This window comes from Limulus polyphemus, unplaced genomic scaffold (assembly GCF_000517525.1).
Source record: "Limulus polyphemus unplaced genomic scaffold, Limulus_polyphemus-2.1.2 Scaffold5677, whole genome shotgun sequence".
Classification (NCBI taxonomy): Eukaryota; Metazoa; Arthropoda; class Merostomata; order Xiphosura; family Limulidae; genus Limulus; species Limulus polyphemus.
In genome coordinates this window covers 38,566-53,719 of record NW_013671287.1, presented here as the reverse complement: position 1 = coordinate 53,719, position 15,154 = coordinate 38,566, and the positions used below count along the sequence as shown (strand labels likewise).

At 36.2% G+C, this 15,154-nt stretch overlaps 1 protein-coding gene across 1 annotated transcript in view; it reads right to left on the bottom strand.

Annotated features, from left to right (window-relative positions):
• Positions 1 to 6: 6 nt before the first annotated feature.
• The window catches only part of LOC106472861 (follicle-stimulating hormone receptor-like), a 16,628-nt gene continuing 1,480 nt past the window's right edge, over positions 7 to 15,154 (bottom strand). Inside the window, exons 2-11 of the mRNA XM_013933533.2 lie at positions 14,342 to 14,410; positions 13,907 to 14,050; positions 12,002 to 12,142; positions 10,935 to 11,000; positions 10,383 to 10,526; positions 7,733 to 7,804; positions 6,222 to 6,502; positions 5,079 to 5,261; positions 3,665 to 3,903; positions 7 to 2,405 (exon numbers count right to left, since the gene is read on the bottom strand). Of these exons, the coding sequence (XP_013788987.1) occupies positions 177 to 2,405; positions 3,665 to 3,903; positions 5,079 to 5,261; positions 6,222 to 6,502; positions 7,733 to 7,804; positions 10,383 to 10,526; positions 10,935 to 11,000; positions 12,002 to 12,142; positions 13,907 to 14,050; positions 14,342 to 14,410 (3,568 nt within the window). The 3' untranslated portion in view covers positions 7 to 176. The remainder of the gene's footprint in view (positions 2,406 to 3,664; positions 3,904 to 5,078; positions 5,262 to 6,221; positions 6,503 to 7,732; positions 7,805 to 10,382; positions 10,527 to 10,934; positions 11,001 to 12,001; positions 12,143 to 13,906; positions 14,051 to 14,341; positions 14,411 to 15,154) is intronic.

The window sequence follows — 15,154 nt, the reverse complement described above, 5'->3', positions numbered from 1 at the left end:
CCGGATTCTAGTGTTGTAAGTCCGCAGACATACCGCTGTGCCATTGGGGGGGGCTAGAGAAAGAAGTAACACTTTATGTATCTTAAAGTGCTTCTATTCATCACAGTATTATTTACATTATTCGTTATTCTAGTCTTGATTGGCGACGTTCTATGTTAACTGTTGTGTTTCTCGAATTAGTTTTTTTCCCATTGTTGCGCTTCTACCCCAGAGCCAGTTACGGTATTTGGTGTACGAAACGACAGGTAGTATGTATCCTCGTCCATACTAGACTCAGGATCGTATCCTCGAGCTTCCATGCGAGGATTTAAGAGCCTCCATTCTGAAAAATCATCAAGACAGTGTTGGTGTATAATAGTTTCGCTTTTAGAACATCTCAATGTCCTCGTAGGACTTGTTTTCAATTGGCACTGACTTCCCGATTTTAATTTTAGGTTTTTTCGGGAACTTTGACTAGAAAAAGACCCTAACGGTACTGGCAAGCTTTTCAGCGACAGCTTTTTCAGAGAGTTATCAGATGCCACTTTACGGCTTGGAGTCAACCTACTGACCAAACCAACGCTAGACGTGATGTTAGATTCATTGTTGGAGACATTATCAGCACTAACATTGAGAAGGGAAGAATCGTAGATATTAACGACGTTTCCAAGAAACATCTCTTCAGTTTCTTGCAAGTTTTCTTTGGCATTTTGCTGTAGCCATTTGTAAACATCTCTCTCGTTGTCTTGGCAACTGTCATGTCCCGGATCCTCTTTAATGGCAATTCGCGGATGAAAGAAGGCATCTTTCTTTTGACCCTCTTGAGTGGACGGATCAGAAAAGGATGTATCGTTAGTGTTTGATGAATCAATCTTTTGATCTCCTGCGGATTGGTCACTACGAGCAAGAATATGGTCATCTTTATAAGTAGAAATGTCGCTGCTGTCTTCATGACTCGTTTCAGCTAACCTGTTATAGAAACATTTAAATTTAACTTCGAGTTCTTTACTCTTGAAAGACAAAGGTGAACTTCGATCTTTCCTTAAAGAGCTATGGCATAACATATCTTGTTGTGAATTCTGCGCGTGTCTAATGTCCGATTTTCTGACTATCTGTTGCTGATGACAAGTATCATCCACCGCTGCCTGACGGCAGAGACGCGGTTTATCACGAGCTATACAAGAGGAAGGTTCGTAACTGGTAGGTATTTTTTCTCGGACGCTCCCTAAAGGTCGTACAAGCTGACCACTGTCTGTGAGACCACGACGTTCACGAAAATTGAGTAGCCCTGGCCGATGATTTGAAGAGTCACTACTAACACTGGATCGGGAAATTCGGATGGTAGATGTAGAAGAATCTTGTCTACTGGAAGACATGTTAGAATCTTGGGAAAACTTTCGCTTGAGATTGGGGCGTCCACCCCGCGGGGGGATGTTGCCTTGTCTCCAACTGTCTGATCGGGAGGAGAAGTTCTCACTGGAGATGCTTGTTGCCCGTTTCGTTCCACGCCCCATGTTTTTCTGAATCTGTGCGATAGCGTATGTATAGTCATTACTTTCGGATTCCCCCGTCTGGTTTTGGCACATTAAATACCTCATAACCACTCGCTTCCACCGTCTTCTTCTACCTCCGTCAGTAACCATATGAACACCGCAATGGCAAGGTGGAAGATCATTTCCGCCGCTCTTCCTTTCAACTGCAGAGTTTGTGTTGGCTGGTGTATGTCTGTTTGAAAAGTTGGAGCTGTGACGACATCGGCCAATTCCACGCGTTACCCGAGATTCCTCTATTCTCTTGCAGATCAATACACAATCCTTCTTAAACTGTTTAGTGAAGATGGCATACAGAAACGGATTGGCACAGCTGTTGAATGGCAGAACAAATATGGTGAAGACTTTGGCTTCCTCCAAAGATATCAGATTCAGACCCGACACAGCAGAAAGGGAGAAAAATGCGATTGGTGCCCAACAGACGAAGTCTGTAAAGACGAGTAGAGCCATTCTCTTGGCAATGCGCGAGTCATTGGAATTCCAGGCATGGGATCCTCTGATGGCACAGTACATCTTCAGGTAGCATCCCATCAGGATGAGAAACGCAACGCCGTTAACAAGAATCAGAAACACAACATAACCTAGAGACACTGCTGGATCGGTCTCAAACGGTAGACAAATGGCGAACTTCCTATAGTCACTGACCCCAAACAAAGGCATTGAAGCCATGATCAGAGCGAACACCCACCCGCAGATCATGATGTAACCAGCATGTCTGAGAGACAGTCGTTTGTTGAGATGCATGGCGTGAGTGATTGCGTAATTCCGTTCCAGAGTTATGACGGATAAGGTGTACACTGATAACTCGCTGCTCAGAACCCCCAGGAATCCAGCTACTTGGCAGCCTGTCGATGTCTGCCAGGCGATAGCGAATACCTGGAAAACAACAACAAAGAATGAGCTCTTCATACAGATACTGCAGTCAGTGTAAATGATTGCTCCTTGGAGCTATTGGTTTGATTACCATAGTTTCGCCAACCTGGCGTTGTTATGATGATTATAGTAACATAATTATTTATGCGTTTAATTAATAATTTGATACAATAACTAGAAAGCTTCTTTTGCATTGAGAATTATAAAAATGACAAACATTCCACATGAAAGGAATTCATAAGAAAATAACAAGACAGAATGAATCACTTAGTGTAGGAAGCAAACCGAAACCAAAACTTACACACTCCATTCATTTCACTGCAGGTTTTTGACATTTGACAAAGAAAATATTCATCCAATCTTAATTTCTGTATTGATAAAGATGTGAGAGGTACTAAATATAACCGAAAGTACAATGTAGACATTTGTTGCTTTAGGCTAAGGACGTTTTCCAAGGACTTGGCCCACTAGGAGTAGCTGATGAGGTAGGGTTTGGTTACTTTATTTTATAATCAATATTTTTTTATTGTTTATTAATACTTATATGGTCCTCAAATAACAGATACACATTACGTCATCTAAAGGACATGGGCTAGAAACATTTCCGGCTAAAGTTCATTTACAATTTAATCAAGAAAGCAAGGAAGTGACCACATGAAACATTATAATGTCATATTTTTATACTATCTTATAGATGAAAAACAAAACCTTAATCATTATTTACATCCGATGATGGAGGATGGTGAACCTACCAAAAACTGCGGAGTTAACATTAAAATATGTCACCGGGGCTCGAAACTAACAAACTTCTTTGAAATGCCTTACAAATTTAAGGCAAGAAACAGATGAGTCTCACTAAAACTTAATACGAATTGGAGACGAAAAAAAAAAAGAAGAGTTTCACTAAAACGTGGTACGAATTGGAGACGAAAAAAGAAGTTTCACTAAAACGTGATACGACTTGTAGACGAAAAAAGAAGTTTCAGAGTTTCACTAAAACGTGATACGAATCCGAAAGAAAAAACAAAAGCACGAGTTATCCTAAAATGATATATAAATCTAAAATTCAAACAGCAAAGTTCCCTAAATCGCAATAACAATTCAAAGTCAAGATTAGACGAGGTTCACTAAATCGTAATGCTAATCTGAAAACAATAATATCATCTCTAGCAGAAATGTCTCGCATATTAGCTCAGAACGAGGTGCAATTTCAAATTACAAACAAAACTAATTTTAGGGTAAGTAAAGAAAAAGATGCTCACCCTAAATTCTCCAAGAGTTGAAGCGTCTACAACTGCTAGAAGCCCTAAATAAATACCCATGAAGAAGTCTGCAACCGCCAAGTTGCATACTAGAAACCTGGGGACGTCCATTTTGCTACGACCAAAGAGAAGAACGAAAACAACGACGCCATTACCTAACATGGCGAGTAGAAATACGATCCACACTCCACATCGTAACGTCCACCAACCAAATAAATCCTCGCACGGCATAAAGGGGTCTGAAAAAAACAACAACAAAAAACGTTTTTAGTATTCGGTAAAAAAGCTGAAAAAATATTTTTGTTTCGTTTAGACCAAAGCCACATAGAGATATCTGCTCCTTCCCCGCGGGGAATCGAACCATAGATTTTAGGGTTGTAAATCCTTAGACTTGCCGCTGCCCCATCGGGGAGGCTTCAGTAATTCACAATATATATATATATATATATGCAAGGTTTCTCGAATGCTAAAACATAAGAATTATGATGTTAAATAATGTTGAAAACTACGGGATTGAAACAGGTTGGTTAGCCCTCTCAGTGGTAAGTCTGAGGGTTTATAACGCTAAAAACCCTGCATTGTAAGACTGATTATTCTACAAACTCACGCTCACCTCTTTACGCGTCATTACATTAGTAATAATTAGTGGTGTAATTTCCTTCTCGGAATCTTAGGCTTTCATTTAAGTTACAACAACGCACCTGGTGTCACTTGGGCCAAGCTTACATTTCAGTTAGAACAACGCACCTGGTGTCACTTGGGCCAAGCTTAGCCTTATGGTTAGTGTGCTGAGGGTTTGTGGTTTACAAAATCACTCTCCGCACTTTGGGGGCGTGGGAGGGTTAAAAAAAAAACTGATAGTCAAATTATATTATGTGACTAGAGTGGTCCAACTGTTGGCAGCGGATGATCTTGACTAGCTGTCTGTCCTAAAACTAGAGTTCAAAATTAGCGCACAGAGACCCCTTCTGTAGCTTTGTTCGAATATCCAACACAAAGGCCGAGCGTGGCCCGTTGGTACTCTGAATCCGATGATTCATGGTTCGGGTCCGGTTGTCACAAAAACCTGTGCTCGGTTATTTGGGGTCATAGATTCACGGTCAGATTCCACCATTCGACCAAAAAGAGCAACCCAGGAGTTGGCGATAGGTGATATTGACTAACTGCTTTAACAACTAGAGACGTCAATAGTAAAGAGGCAGACGTCACAGCAGTACGTGTGGTAGTAAATCTGAGAGTAGTAATAAGTACTGTAATTCTCTGTTGCTGCTTAAATAAATTATAACTAGTGTTTGATGTCCAGAATTTGTGATGTTCAAGATAACAGATATGGTGGTGACAAACAAACCAGATCTGCGTTTAGAGTAATACATACCAGCTGGGGTATACACTGTACTAGTAGAAAAATACATACCGGGCCGTGGTATACACTGTACTGGGTACTGAGAAAGAAGAGATTCTTCGCTGTTGTAAGCAGACTTGTAATCTTCAAAGTAATCCTCAGTGTACTGAGCCGAGTTTTCAGGAGCGCTGTAATCTCGACCTCTTGACTTCCACAACTGGTCCATAAACTCCGTGAATGTAGAAGAGAAGTTGCCTGTTGGGAGAGATCTTATAATCAACATTCACTTTGATTTGAAATTGTTATTGTTTTTCTTACATTTTGAATACTATAAATGTATAGGAAACAATGAAAACTGTCATTATGGAGTTTCGCCAAGTACCGACGGTTTCGAGTATCAATTGTATAAAACTGTTAAAATCGTAGCTCGTCCACGTTTTCCATCGAGTCTTACTTATGTTAGTTTTGACTGTTTCTGTTGAAGACTGTTAGATGTTACTAAGTCTTCTCTTCCTTTCAACTTTTTAGGTCTTAACTTCTTCAAAATACCCCGAGAATACACGTGCTCGCTCGCGCATGAAGTTTGATTAATATCAGAGCAGAGTCAGAGATATTTCAGCTGATGACACAGAGTAGAACCAAATGGTAACAGGTGTAACTGGACAGAGACATCTGTTACAACTTCAAGTAACCAGAGAGCAAAACTAGGTGGTTACGTACCATGTAACAGGTGTAACTCCTCGCAGAGACAACTGCTATAGCACCATGTAACCAAAGCTAATGGAACAAAGCAAAATTAGATGGTTACATACCATTAAAAATGGGAATTAGACAAAGACAGTTATTAAAACTCCTAGTAACCAAAGTCGATGGTAAAGAGCCAAATTTTCCTGCTACGTATCCGCGAAAACCGACCAATAAGAAAATAATAAAAGATAGGACAAACTGCAGTCCTGATCCTCCCAAAACCGGAAAACAATGAAACGGTTCTCGTCTGTAATAACCGGATATGAATACAGACCACGTTACCCTACTGAGTTACTCGTATTATATTTGTTAAAAGAAAAGAACAATAGTTTAATGTTGAGAGCCCCTCGTCTGATCTTTATAACCAAACACAACCTAGTAAAGTTAAATAATGTTATAATTACAACAACTGAAGAGTTTATTCGTGTTCCAGTGGACCTGCAGAGAAATATCACCATGGTAACTTACCGTAGCCAGGCCAAACATCAGTCATGTTATTGTTCCAGATACTCATGTCGACGTCATCTTTCGATAGCCATACGATAGTTTCTTGTAGAGTAGAGGGTTTGTGAGCCTTAGGAAGGAATGCACAGCAGTGGTAAGCATACGACAGGACTAATTTGTGGGCCCGCGGAAATGATTCCGGTGGTGGAAAGTCCTTAAGGTTAGGATTGTTGAAAGTCTTGAGCTGCTGTAAATTTTGTAAACCATCGGTTGGTAGAGTAGAAAACTGGTTGTTTCCAAGATTCCTACAAGAGATGGTTAAGAAGCAAATCCTTAATATTAGAATTGTTAAGTCTTGAGAGTGGCAAGCTTTGTAAAATTTGGGTTGGAAGAGTTGTTTCTAAAATTTCTGTAAAGAGTAGTTTTACAGAAATTAAACCATAATTTCAGATTTACTTTGAATATAATAGGTAAAGCCGTTTTTCTATAGCTTGTGTCTTAGCCCTGTTTAACTGGTAAGCTTTTTAACCGATACTTTACATCTTACCCTTGTATAGCAGCTAAGTTGTTCTACTACACATGGTGTCTTAGCCCTGTTTAACTATTAAGCTGTTTATCTTTCGCGTTATTAACAATATTTCCACTGTTTCTTTCTGCTAGATAAGGAACCCATAGCTGAAGTAACGGACTTGGAAGTTAGGCCTATGTCTGCATAACGAGCAACCAATCAATCTACAACTTTGTCTGTTACTGTTACGTCTATTTAAATCAAAATGAATGCGACTATATTAATAAAAAACATAAATTATTTTACTTTTTATTATTGAGCTTATTCAGAAATTTCTGCAATTAAAGTTGAAATCTACTCAGTAGCTTAAATGTAGATTTATAGAATCTAACAAAAATAAATTATAATTATTCATACTTGTCATAAGACATTAGTATTAGGCCTAACACTAATTTCCTTTGACGAGTATAATTAATTAATTATTTTACTTTTTTATTATTGAGCTTATTCAGAAATTTCTGCAACTAAAGTTGAAATCTACTCAGTAGTTTAAATGTAGATTTATAGAATATAACAAAAATAAATTATAATTATTCATACTTGTTATAAGACATTAGTATTAGGCCTAACACTAATTTCCTTTGACGAGTATAATTAATTATAAGCATGCTTCGCCAGTTTGGAAAAGGCTTTCACATCATAACAATTATTGTTGTAAAAACAAAACAAAAACACAAATTAACACAAACGCACTACACACATATCATATGTAAATATTTACTTGAAGATATATCTAATCTTAATCAGGTTATAACTTATATGCTTTATTTGATCTCGAACTATAAACTTAACATTTAGTTTTAATAAATTAATTAATTTATGAGTAATTATCTGTGAAAGACTAACAATAATTATGAAGACAGACCGTTTAATTTCATTCAATCCGAATCTCTCTACTGTTGACAACGGTTAACTTTTATCGATAACTTTTTTTCATTTTTTTTAAAAAGGAAACTAATAGACTTACAGATCTCTTAACTTTGACACATGCGCAAAAGCATTGACGTGAATGTACGTAATCCGGTTGTTCTTCAAGTCCCTGAAATCATCAATAAATGTTTTAGATACAAAGTTTTTTTAAGTTACTAAAAGCATCACCAAAGTAAATTTAGTACTTAAAAAAAGCAATGAAGGAACTAAATATTATTTGTAGACTACGTTAATAAATTCATCAACGTTTATCGGTAAAATATGAAATAAAATTTGAGTAAGTAACATTGGTGGTTTGGGAAACTTTTCAATATATGGTATTAAAACTGTATTTTGAGCTATCTGTGTTCTGTTCAAGCGGGGAAAGAAACCCCGGATTTTGTAATTGTAAGTCCGTAAACTTACTGCTGACACAGCGGTAGACACACTTTTTATTATATGGTGTGAAAGGCCTGGTAGAAAAACTTGAATTTCATCTTCAGAAAAATGTAAAGAAAAACACCACCCGCCACCAACTGTTGGTGGTGATAGGGACAGGATATGTTATTACTTTAGAAGGGAATATCGTTAAGGGACAGAGTAGGCCATTACTGTAGAGGGGAATATCGTAACAGGGACAATATATTTTATTATCACAGAGGGAAATATCGTTTCAGGGACAGGATTTCCCCATCCTGTACACATATTTGTTCCGCTAAAACAAACCTTGCGTAGTTTGGTTCAAACCGTGAGAGTTTTATATGCCTATAAAATGAATTACTAAGCTCTGTTTTAATTTTAAGAGCTTCTTAAGAGCAGTTTTATGTTCAAAGATTCAGCTATTATGAACGTTTATCATTAACAAATTTGTTTGTTTGTTTGTAATTAAGCACAAAGCTACACAATGGGCTATCTGTACTCTGCCCACCACGGGCATCGAAACCCGCATTATAGCGTTGTAAGTCCGCAGACATACCGCTGTGCCACTGGGGGGCCATTAACAAATCAAGTCTTTCTATGAATGTCAGTTTTTATTAAACTTAAACTATTTTTTATGTATTAAAATTTGTGTGTTGTCATAATATTTATGAGGGTCGCGGGTTCGAATCCCCGTCACACCAAACATGATTGCCCTTTCAGCCGTGGGGGCGTTATAATGTGACGGTCAATCCTACTATTCGTTGGTAAAAGAGTAGCCCAAGAGTTGGCGGTGAGCGGTGATGACTAACTGCCTTCCCTCTAGTCTTACACTGCTAAATTAGAGACGACTAGCGCAAATAGTCCTCGTGTAGCTTTGCGCGAAATCCATAACAAACAAACAAACAAGTCCGGAACTTACCGCTGATCCACCTGGGGACATATCTTACGTCAATCATTGGATCATATCTATTTTGAAAAACTCCAGTCTCAATACAAATCTCAGGCTCATTTAAAGTATACCATATAAAATTGCGTTGATTTCACACACACACACAAATCAGACTAACTCTTCTTGTCATCGTTAAATTTAAACACCTCACAAGAAAGCATAGCATAAGTCATGCTATAAATCAAACATTGACAGTCCTTGATTTGTGTTTCTTCCTGAAATTTAACTTTTGATATTCAAAATACACATACGTTTCATTGGATATTGGTCGTTTGAGGCTTAGAGTTTAGCGTGTACGGCTGCGGATTGAAAAGTTCAAGGTTCGAGTAGCGATATGCGGCTGTGAAGGCGTTATAGCTGTGATAACAAATTCCGCTATTCGGTTAAAAGCAGCAGGTGCTAAAAACTGATTGCCCCTTCTGGTCAACATTTCTAAATTAAGAATAGTTATGTATGACCCTTGGAATATCTGATCTGGTCGCCAAAGTGTCGCTCAGGTCGAAAATACCATTTTTTTCCCTTCCGAGTAGTTTGAACATAGACCCTTCCAAATGTTCGTTACTCGGAGGTAACAGTATGTTGACAAACTAAAGTTTGAACATAGACCCTTCCAAATGTTCGTTACTCTGAGGTAACAGTATGTTGACAAACTAAAGTTTGAACATCGACCCTTCCAAATGTTCGTTACTCTAAGGTAACAGTATGTTGACAAACTAAAGATTGAACATAGGCCCTTCCAAATGTTCGTTACTCTAAGGTAACAGTATGTTGACAAACTAAAGATTGAACATAGACCCTTCCAAATGTTCGTTACTCTAAGGTAACAGTATGTTGACAAATTAAAGTTTGAACACTGAAAGTTGAATGAATAATGTAATAACTTGACAATTAAATATACATCTATAATAGATCAGACAGTTATTTAAAACACCATATGAATGATATATATATATACATATATATATTAGGTAGGTGTATTAACAGTTTATGGATATTGATTATATATTTCTTTGAACAACAAAGTGAATTAAAGCAATAACAAATAATGTATGTGCTGTTTTATCGTGAAAACATCAATACACAATGTGGATTGGGCAGAATTCTTAAGAAGTGTTACTTTTTGCCACCAGAGGGGATATTTCCATTGCCCCATTGCTAAAAATGTTCACTATGTCCTAAAACCCCGTTGTACCAACCTTTACACACACTTTTCATCGTTCTTACGGGTTTGAGGCTGTTCGACTGTTCTAGAACTCATAGTCTAAATACAAGTTAAAGTCAAATATTGGGCCTAAAGTTTAAAGAGAAACAAAGAAAAAAAACACATTCTGATTCTTACATCACTTGAAGACTCTGTAATCCCACAAAAGAATCTTCGGGTATGCACTCAATGAGGTTGTTTCCCAGAAATAGATCAATTAGTTTTATTTGGTTTCTGAATGGGGTTTCCTCTAAGGATGAGATGTGGTTATAGCTGAGATCTCTAGAAGAACAACAAAAATCGTATAACGATTCTAGATAGCTAGGCATAGGCATAACTGCTGTGAGTTCAGTCTTTCTTATAACAATGACAGAGACAAACGTTTATGAAAAGTATAAAAAGTGTCATCTTTCGTTATTTACTTCTCTGGTTGGAAATCCGTCCAAACTTGGTAAATAAAGTAAAGAAAAGTTGATTTCAGTTAGGTATGGATTCGCAGAAAGTATTTTGTTCTGGGTAAGAGAAAAATAATGAAGATCTATTACTGAATCAGAAAATTATAAGTCTAGTTTAAAAATACTGATATGGAAAGATCACTCAATAGAAACGGAATTAGCAAATGGAGTTGAAAGAAAAAAAATGGAAAACATTATTAGTTAAGAAACCGGTTTCGTTGCGTTAAATACTCACATAAGACGAAGTTCCGCACAGTTTCCAAGTTCTGGAAGTTTCGAGAGTCGATTGGATTTCAGGTTGCTGCAAGCAAGCATTTTTTACTTTCAACGTAAATTTATTTATAAATCAAGTTCCGTAAAAAATATCATCATATGGAAAATAAACATTGAAATATGAAACAGTAAAAACGTCAATAAAATACATAAAATAGTTGGCTAAACAATGACAAATAAGGTTTTAATACTGTCTAACTACAATGACGAGAGGTTCAGTTGTCTGTAGACATAACTGTCATGGTAAATTATATTTCAGTTTTCTGTAAACCTAACTACCACAATAAATTATTTTTCTGTCGTCTGTAAAATCTAACTGACAAGACAAATTATACTTCAGTTGTCTGTAAACCTAACTACCACAATAAATTATATTTCAGTTGTTTGTAACCCTAACTACCACAATAAATTATATTTCAGTTGTCTGTAAACCTAACTACCACAATAAATTATATTTCAGTTGTCTGTAAACCTAACTACCACAATAAATTATATTTCTGTCGTCTGTGAACCTAACTACCACAATAAATTATATTTCTGTTGTCTGTAAACCTAACTACCACAATAAATTATATTTCAGTTGTCTGTAAACCTAACTACCACAATAAATTATATTTCTGTCGTCTGTAAAATCTAACTGACAAGACAAATTATACTTCAGTCGTCTGTAAACCTAACTCCTAGGACAAATAATATTTCAGCTGTCTGTGAACCTAATTATTAATGATTCGGTTAAAGTTTCATGAGATAGCAAGTTATTTGTAAAGACAACAAAGATAAGCATTACTATTTTAGGTGTACACTAAAGTTTTAACACGTTAGTGATCCGTATAGTTTTAACACGTTAGTGATTCGTATAGTTTGGGAAAGTTCAATGGTGAAGTGACAAGGTCAGTTTTTTCCTGCCTCTAGAAGAAGTTTTATTAATAATAATTAATATATTTCTTGGTACGTTTGGACTATTTCAGATTATTGATTTATGTAAACTTGAGAGCTAACTATGAATTATGTATTGTTTCATGGTCTTACAGACTCTTCAGGTGCGGTGTCTGACTGCAAAACCAGGATGGTACTTTCTGTAAGAGACCCCTGTTTAACAGAATATGTTCCAAAGCGGTTGTACCGTTCAGGTCAGGAAATTCCGCTAGGTGGTGAACTTCCCTGAGAACCCTAGAAGTAAAACAACAACATTTAAATTAGGAGTGACGAGATCCACGATATTCAGGGTTTTTTGGTTGTTTGTTTTATTTAAATTTTTTCATTTGTCGAATTAACACCAGGTTCCAGTTTCCCAGTCTTTTCTTTAAAATTTACTGTTACAAAATAATCTTATAAAATATGCTTTAATCTAACTATTTGCTGTATCTTGTTACTGTTTTATGGTTTTGAGGCGATCAACTAAACCGATAGAGTAAAAAAATAAATAAAAGATATGGCAACTTTTCAATATGAAAGCTCAGAGAAAATTACCCAAAACTGAATTAGGCCTAGAAAAATTTGTCAAGTTTTTAAAAGAGTAGAATATAACACGGAGGAAACATAACTTTCTTGATCCTTTAAATAAATTCTGTATGTTAGGGTTAAACAAGAACAGATTAGGCAGTTGTTGTGCATCATTAATTAATATCAACTATTGTATTTAAAACAGGCAGGATAGGACGTTAATTGGTAAATATGTTACGGAGTTTAAATCATCATTTAACTAATTCGTACCAAATGTGGTTTGCATTTGCAAGTTTTTCTTTTTGTTTTTGCTGATATTATTTTTTCGTGACGTAAATAAGTTGATGTAGCATATACACCCGAGTTCACAGACAGATAAACCTAATACACCCGAGTTCACAGACAGATAAACCTAATACACCCGAGTTCACAGACAGATAAACCTAATACACCCGAGTTCACAGACAGATAAACCTGTATAACACGATTCACTTCTGTTTACTAGACATCATTCTGTAAACGATGTTCGAAACAGTGTATCGAGGTTTGCGTTTCACAGAATAATGGTTACTTTCAGGCCGTAACGCTAATGTGAAAATTATAAGTAACATCTGTGTTACTCGTGGCTTATGGTACCAAACACTAGCGTTACAATAAAAAAAAATGTTCTCATTTAACCAAACACGTGCGTTGATTTCGAAACAGAACAATGTCTTCAATTGTTCTATAGCATTTCATTACTACAATAAGATCAATAAAAAAATCAACTTGTATACTACACACTAAAAAATACACACAAGAAATGATGAATTCTTTCAAAATGGAGGACATAGATGAAGTTTCAAGATATCGACATTCTGGTCAATTAATTGATTATTTTGGTTAACTTACAGGTAAAGTTAAAAATGAATACAATAGCTACAGAAAGAAGGATATGGGAGTTTTGGGGGTGAAAAATTTCCCCCAAAGATGTTCAGGAACTGGAGTCCAATGAAAGGATAGACGGCCGGAATTTAGAAGTTAGGTTTACAGGAGGTAGGAGAAATAGTATGTGCATTGTTGAAGAGGAAAGTAGAGGGAGGGAAGAGAAAATATGTATTTCAATGACGACTAGCAATTGAGCGTAAAGATTGTTATTTAACACAGTCACGCTACTGATAGAATTAATACAAGCTTTGTTATGGTAAATTTCTGTTTAGTAAGGATTTTTTAAACACAATCACACTTCTAATAAAGTTGATAGAAACAGTTTTGTTACTTTGTGTTGATAAAAGATGGCTATTTAACACTGAAATAACACTATACCGATTAAAAAATATCTTTCAAACAAGTGGTGTTTTAGCGGGAAGGTGCTGTTTATTTCATTAACTTTAGTGGTGGTTCATTAGATGATCAATAGATCACACACATCTCTAGAATATTAGAGAGAGTTAACTTTTTCGTTCTTCCTTAATTTTATTAGAGAGAGTTGTTTTTTTTTAAGTTCCTTACAATTCTTTCAGGTTCGGAAGATTAGAAAAAGCAAATCTTCCCACGTCCTCGATCGGGTTTCTTCCCATCTCAAGCAGAGTCAATTGTCGATTGTTCTTGAAGGCCTTGTCAGGGACGTAGGAGATCCGGTTGTTGACAAACGTTCTTCAAAAGTTAAAAGAGGTGTCCATGAGCCTTTTGGGATACTTCGCCATTTTTAATTCTTTGCCAACATTACTTTTTATACGTTAAGTTTTAATGAATGATTCAAAGGGTATGGCCATATTATAAGTAAGTTAACATCAAGATGGGACAGGTATAAAAAAGACGATATATAATTGACAAGGAGAGACGTCGTAATTAGATTAAATTTCGGTCTAAACTATGTGCGTATAAATATGATTTGGATTAATTTAATATGAAGTAATAAGTGCCGGTCAACATATAAACACTTACAACTCTCTTAGACGATGAAGACTGGACAGCGCTTCGGGCAAATATTTTAGGTTGTTGTTGTTTATTTCTCTGGTAAAATAGAAATAAAAAATATATAAATTATTAAACGTCGTTTGAAGACCGAAAATTACAACATGTTTCTATTCTACAGATCAACAAAACATTGTGGCCTGCTTTTTAAATGAACGACCTGGCTGTACGGTTGTGACAACTTGTGCAGTTCGAAGGGCTAAGATACAGCGATTCAACTAAGCTCAGACATAATTTCTACAATCAGAGAACAGGAATTCTCAAACATATTAACACTATCATAAGCTTATAATATTTGTTAAGATATTTATACGTCATTTATGTCGTTAAGATGACGCCCAGAAAATTCATTTAAATGCTGTTGACAACACTTCAGCAAATATCTTTTCATAAATTTGTGTTTTATGCATAAATTAAAATTCAATATACTTTCGATTGTCTTATAACATTCTATTTTTTGCTCTAGAGCTACAGATAATTACAGAAACCGGTTGATTAATGTGACTATTGTTCTACCACACTATAGCTACAGATAATTACAGAAACCGGTTGATTAATGTGACTATTGTTCTACCACACTATAGCTACAGATAATTACAGAAACAGGTTGATTAATGTGACGATTGTTCTATCACACTAGAGCTACAGATAATTACAGAAACCGGTTGATTAATGTGACGATTGTTCTATCACACTAGAGCTACAGATAATTACAGAAACCGGTTGATTAATGTGACGATTGTTCTATCACACTAGAGCTACAGATAATTACAGAAACCGGTT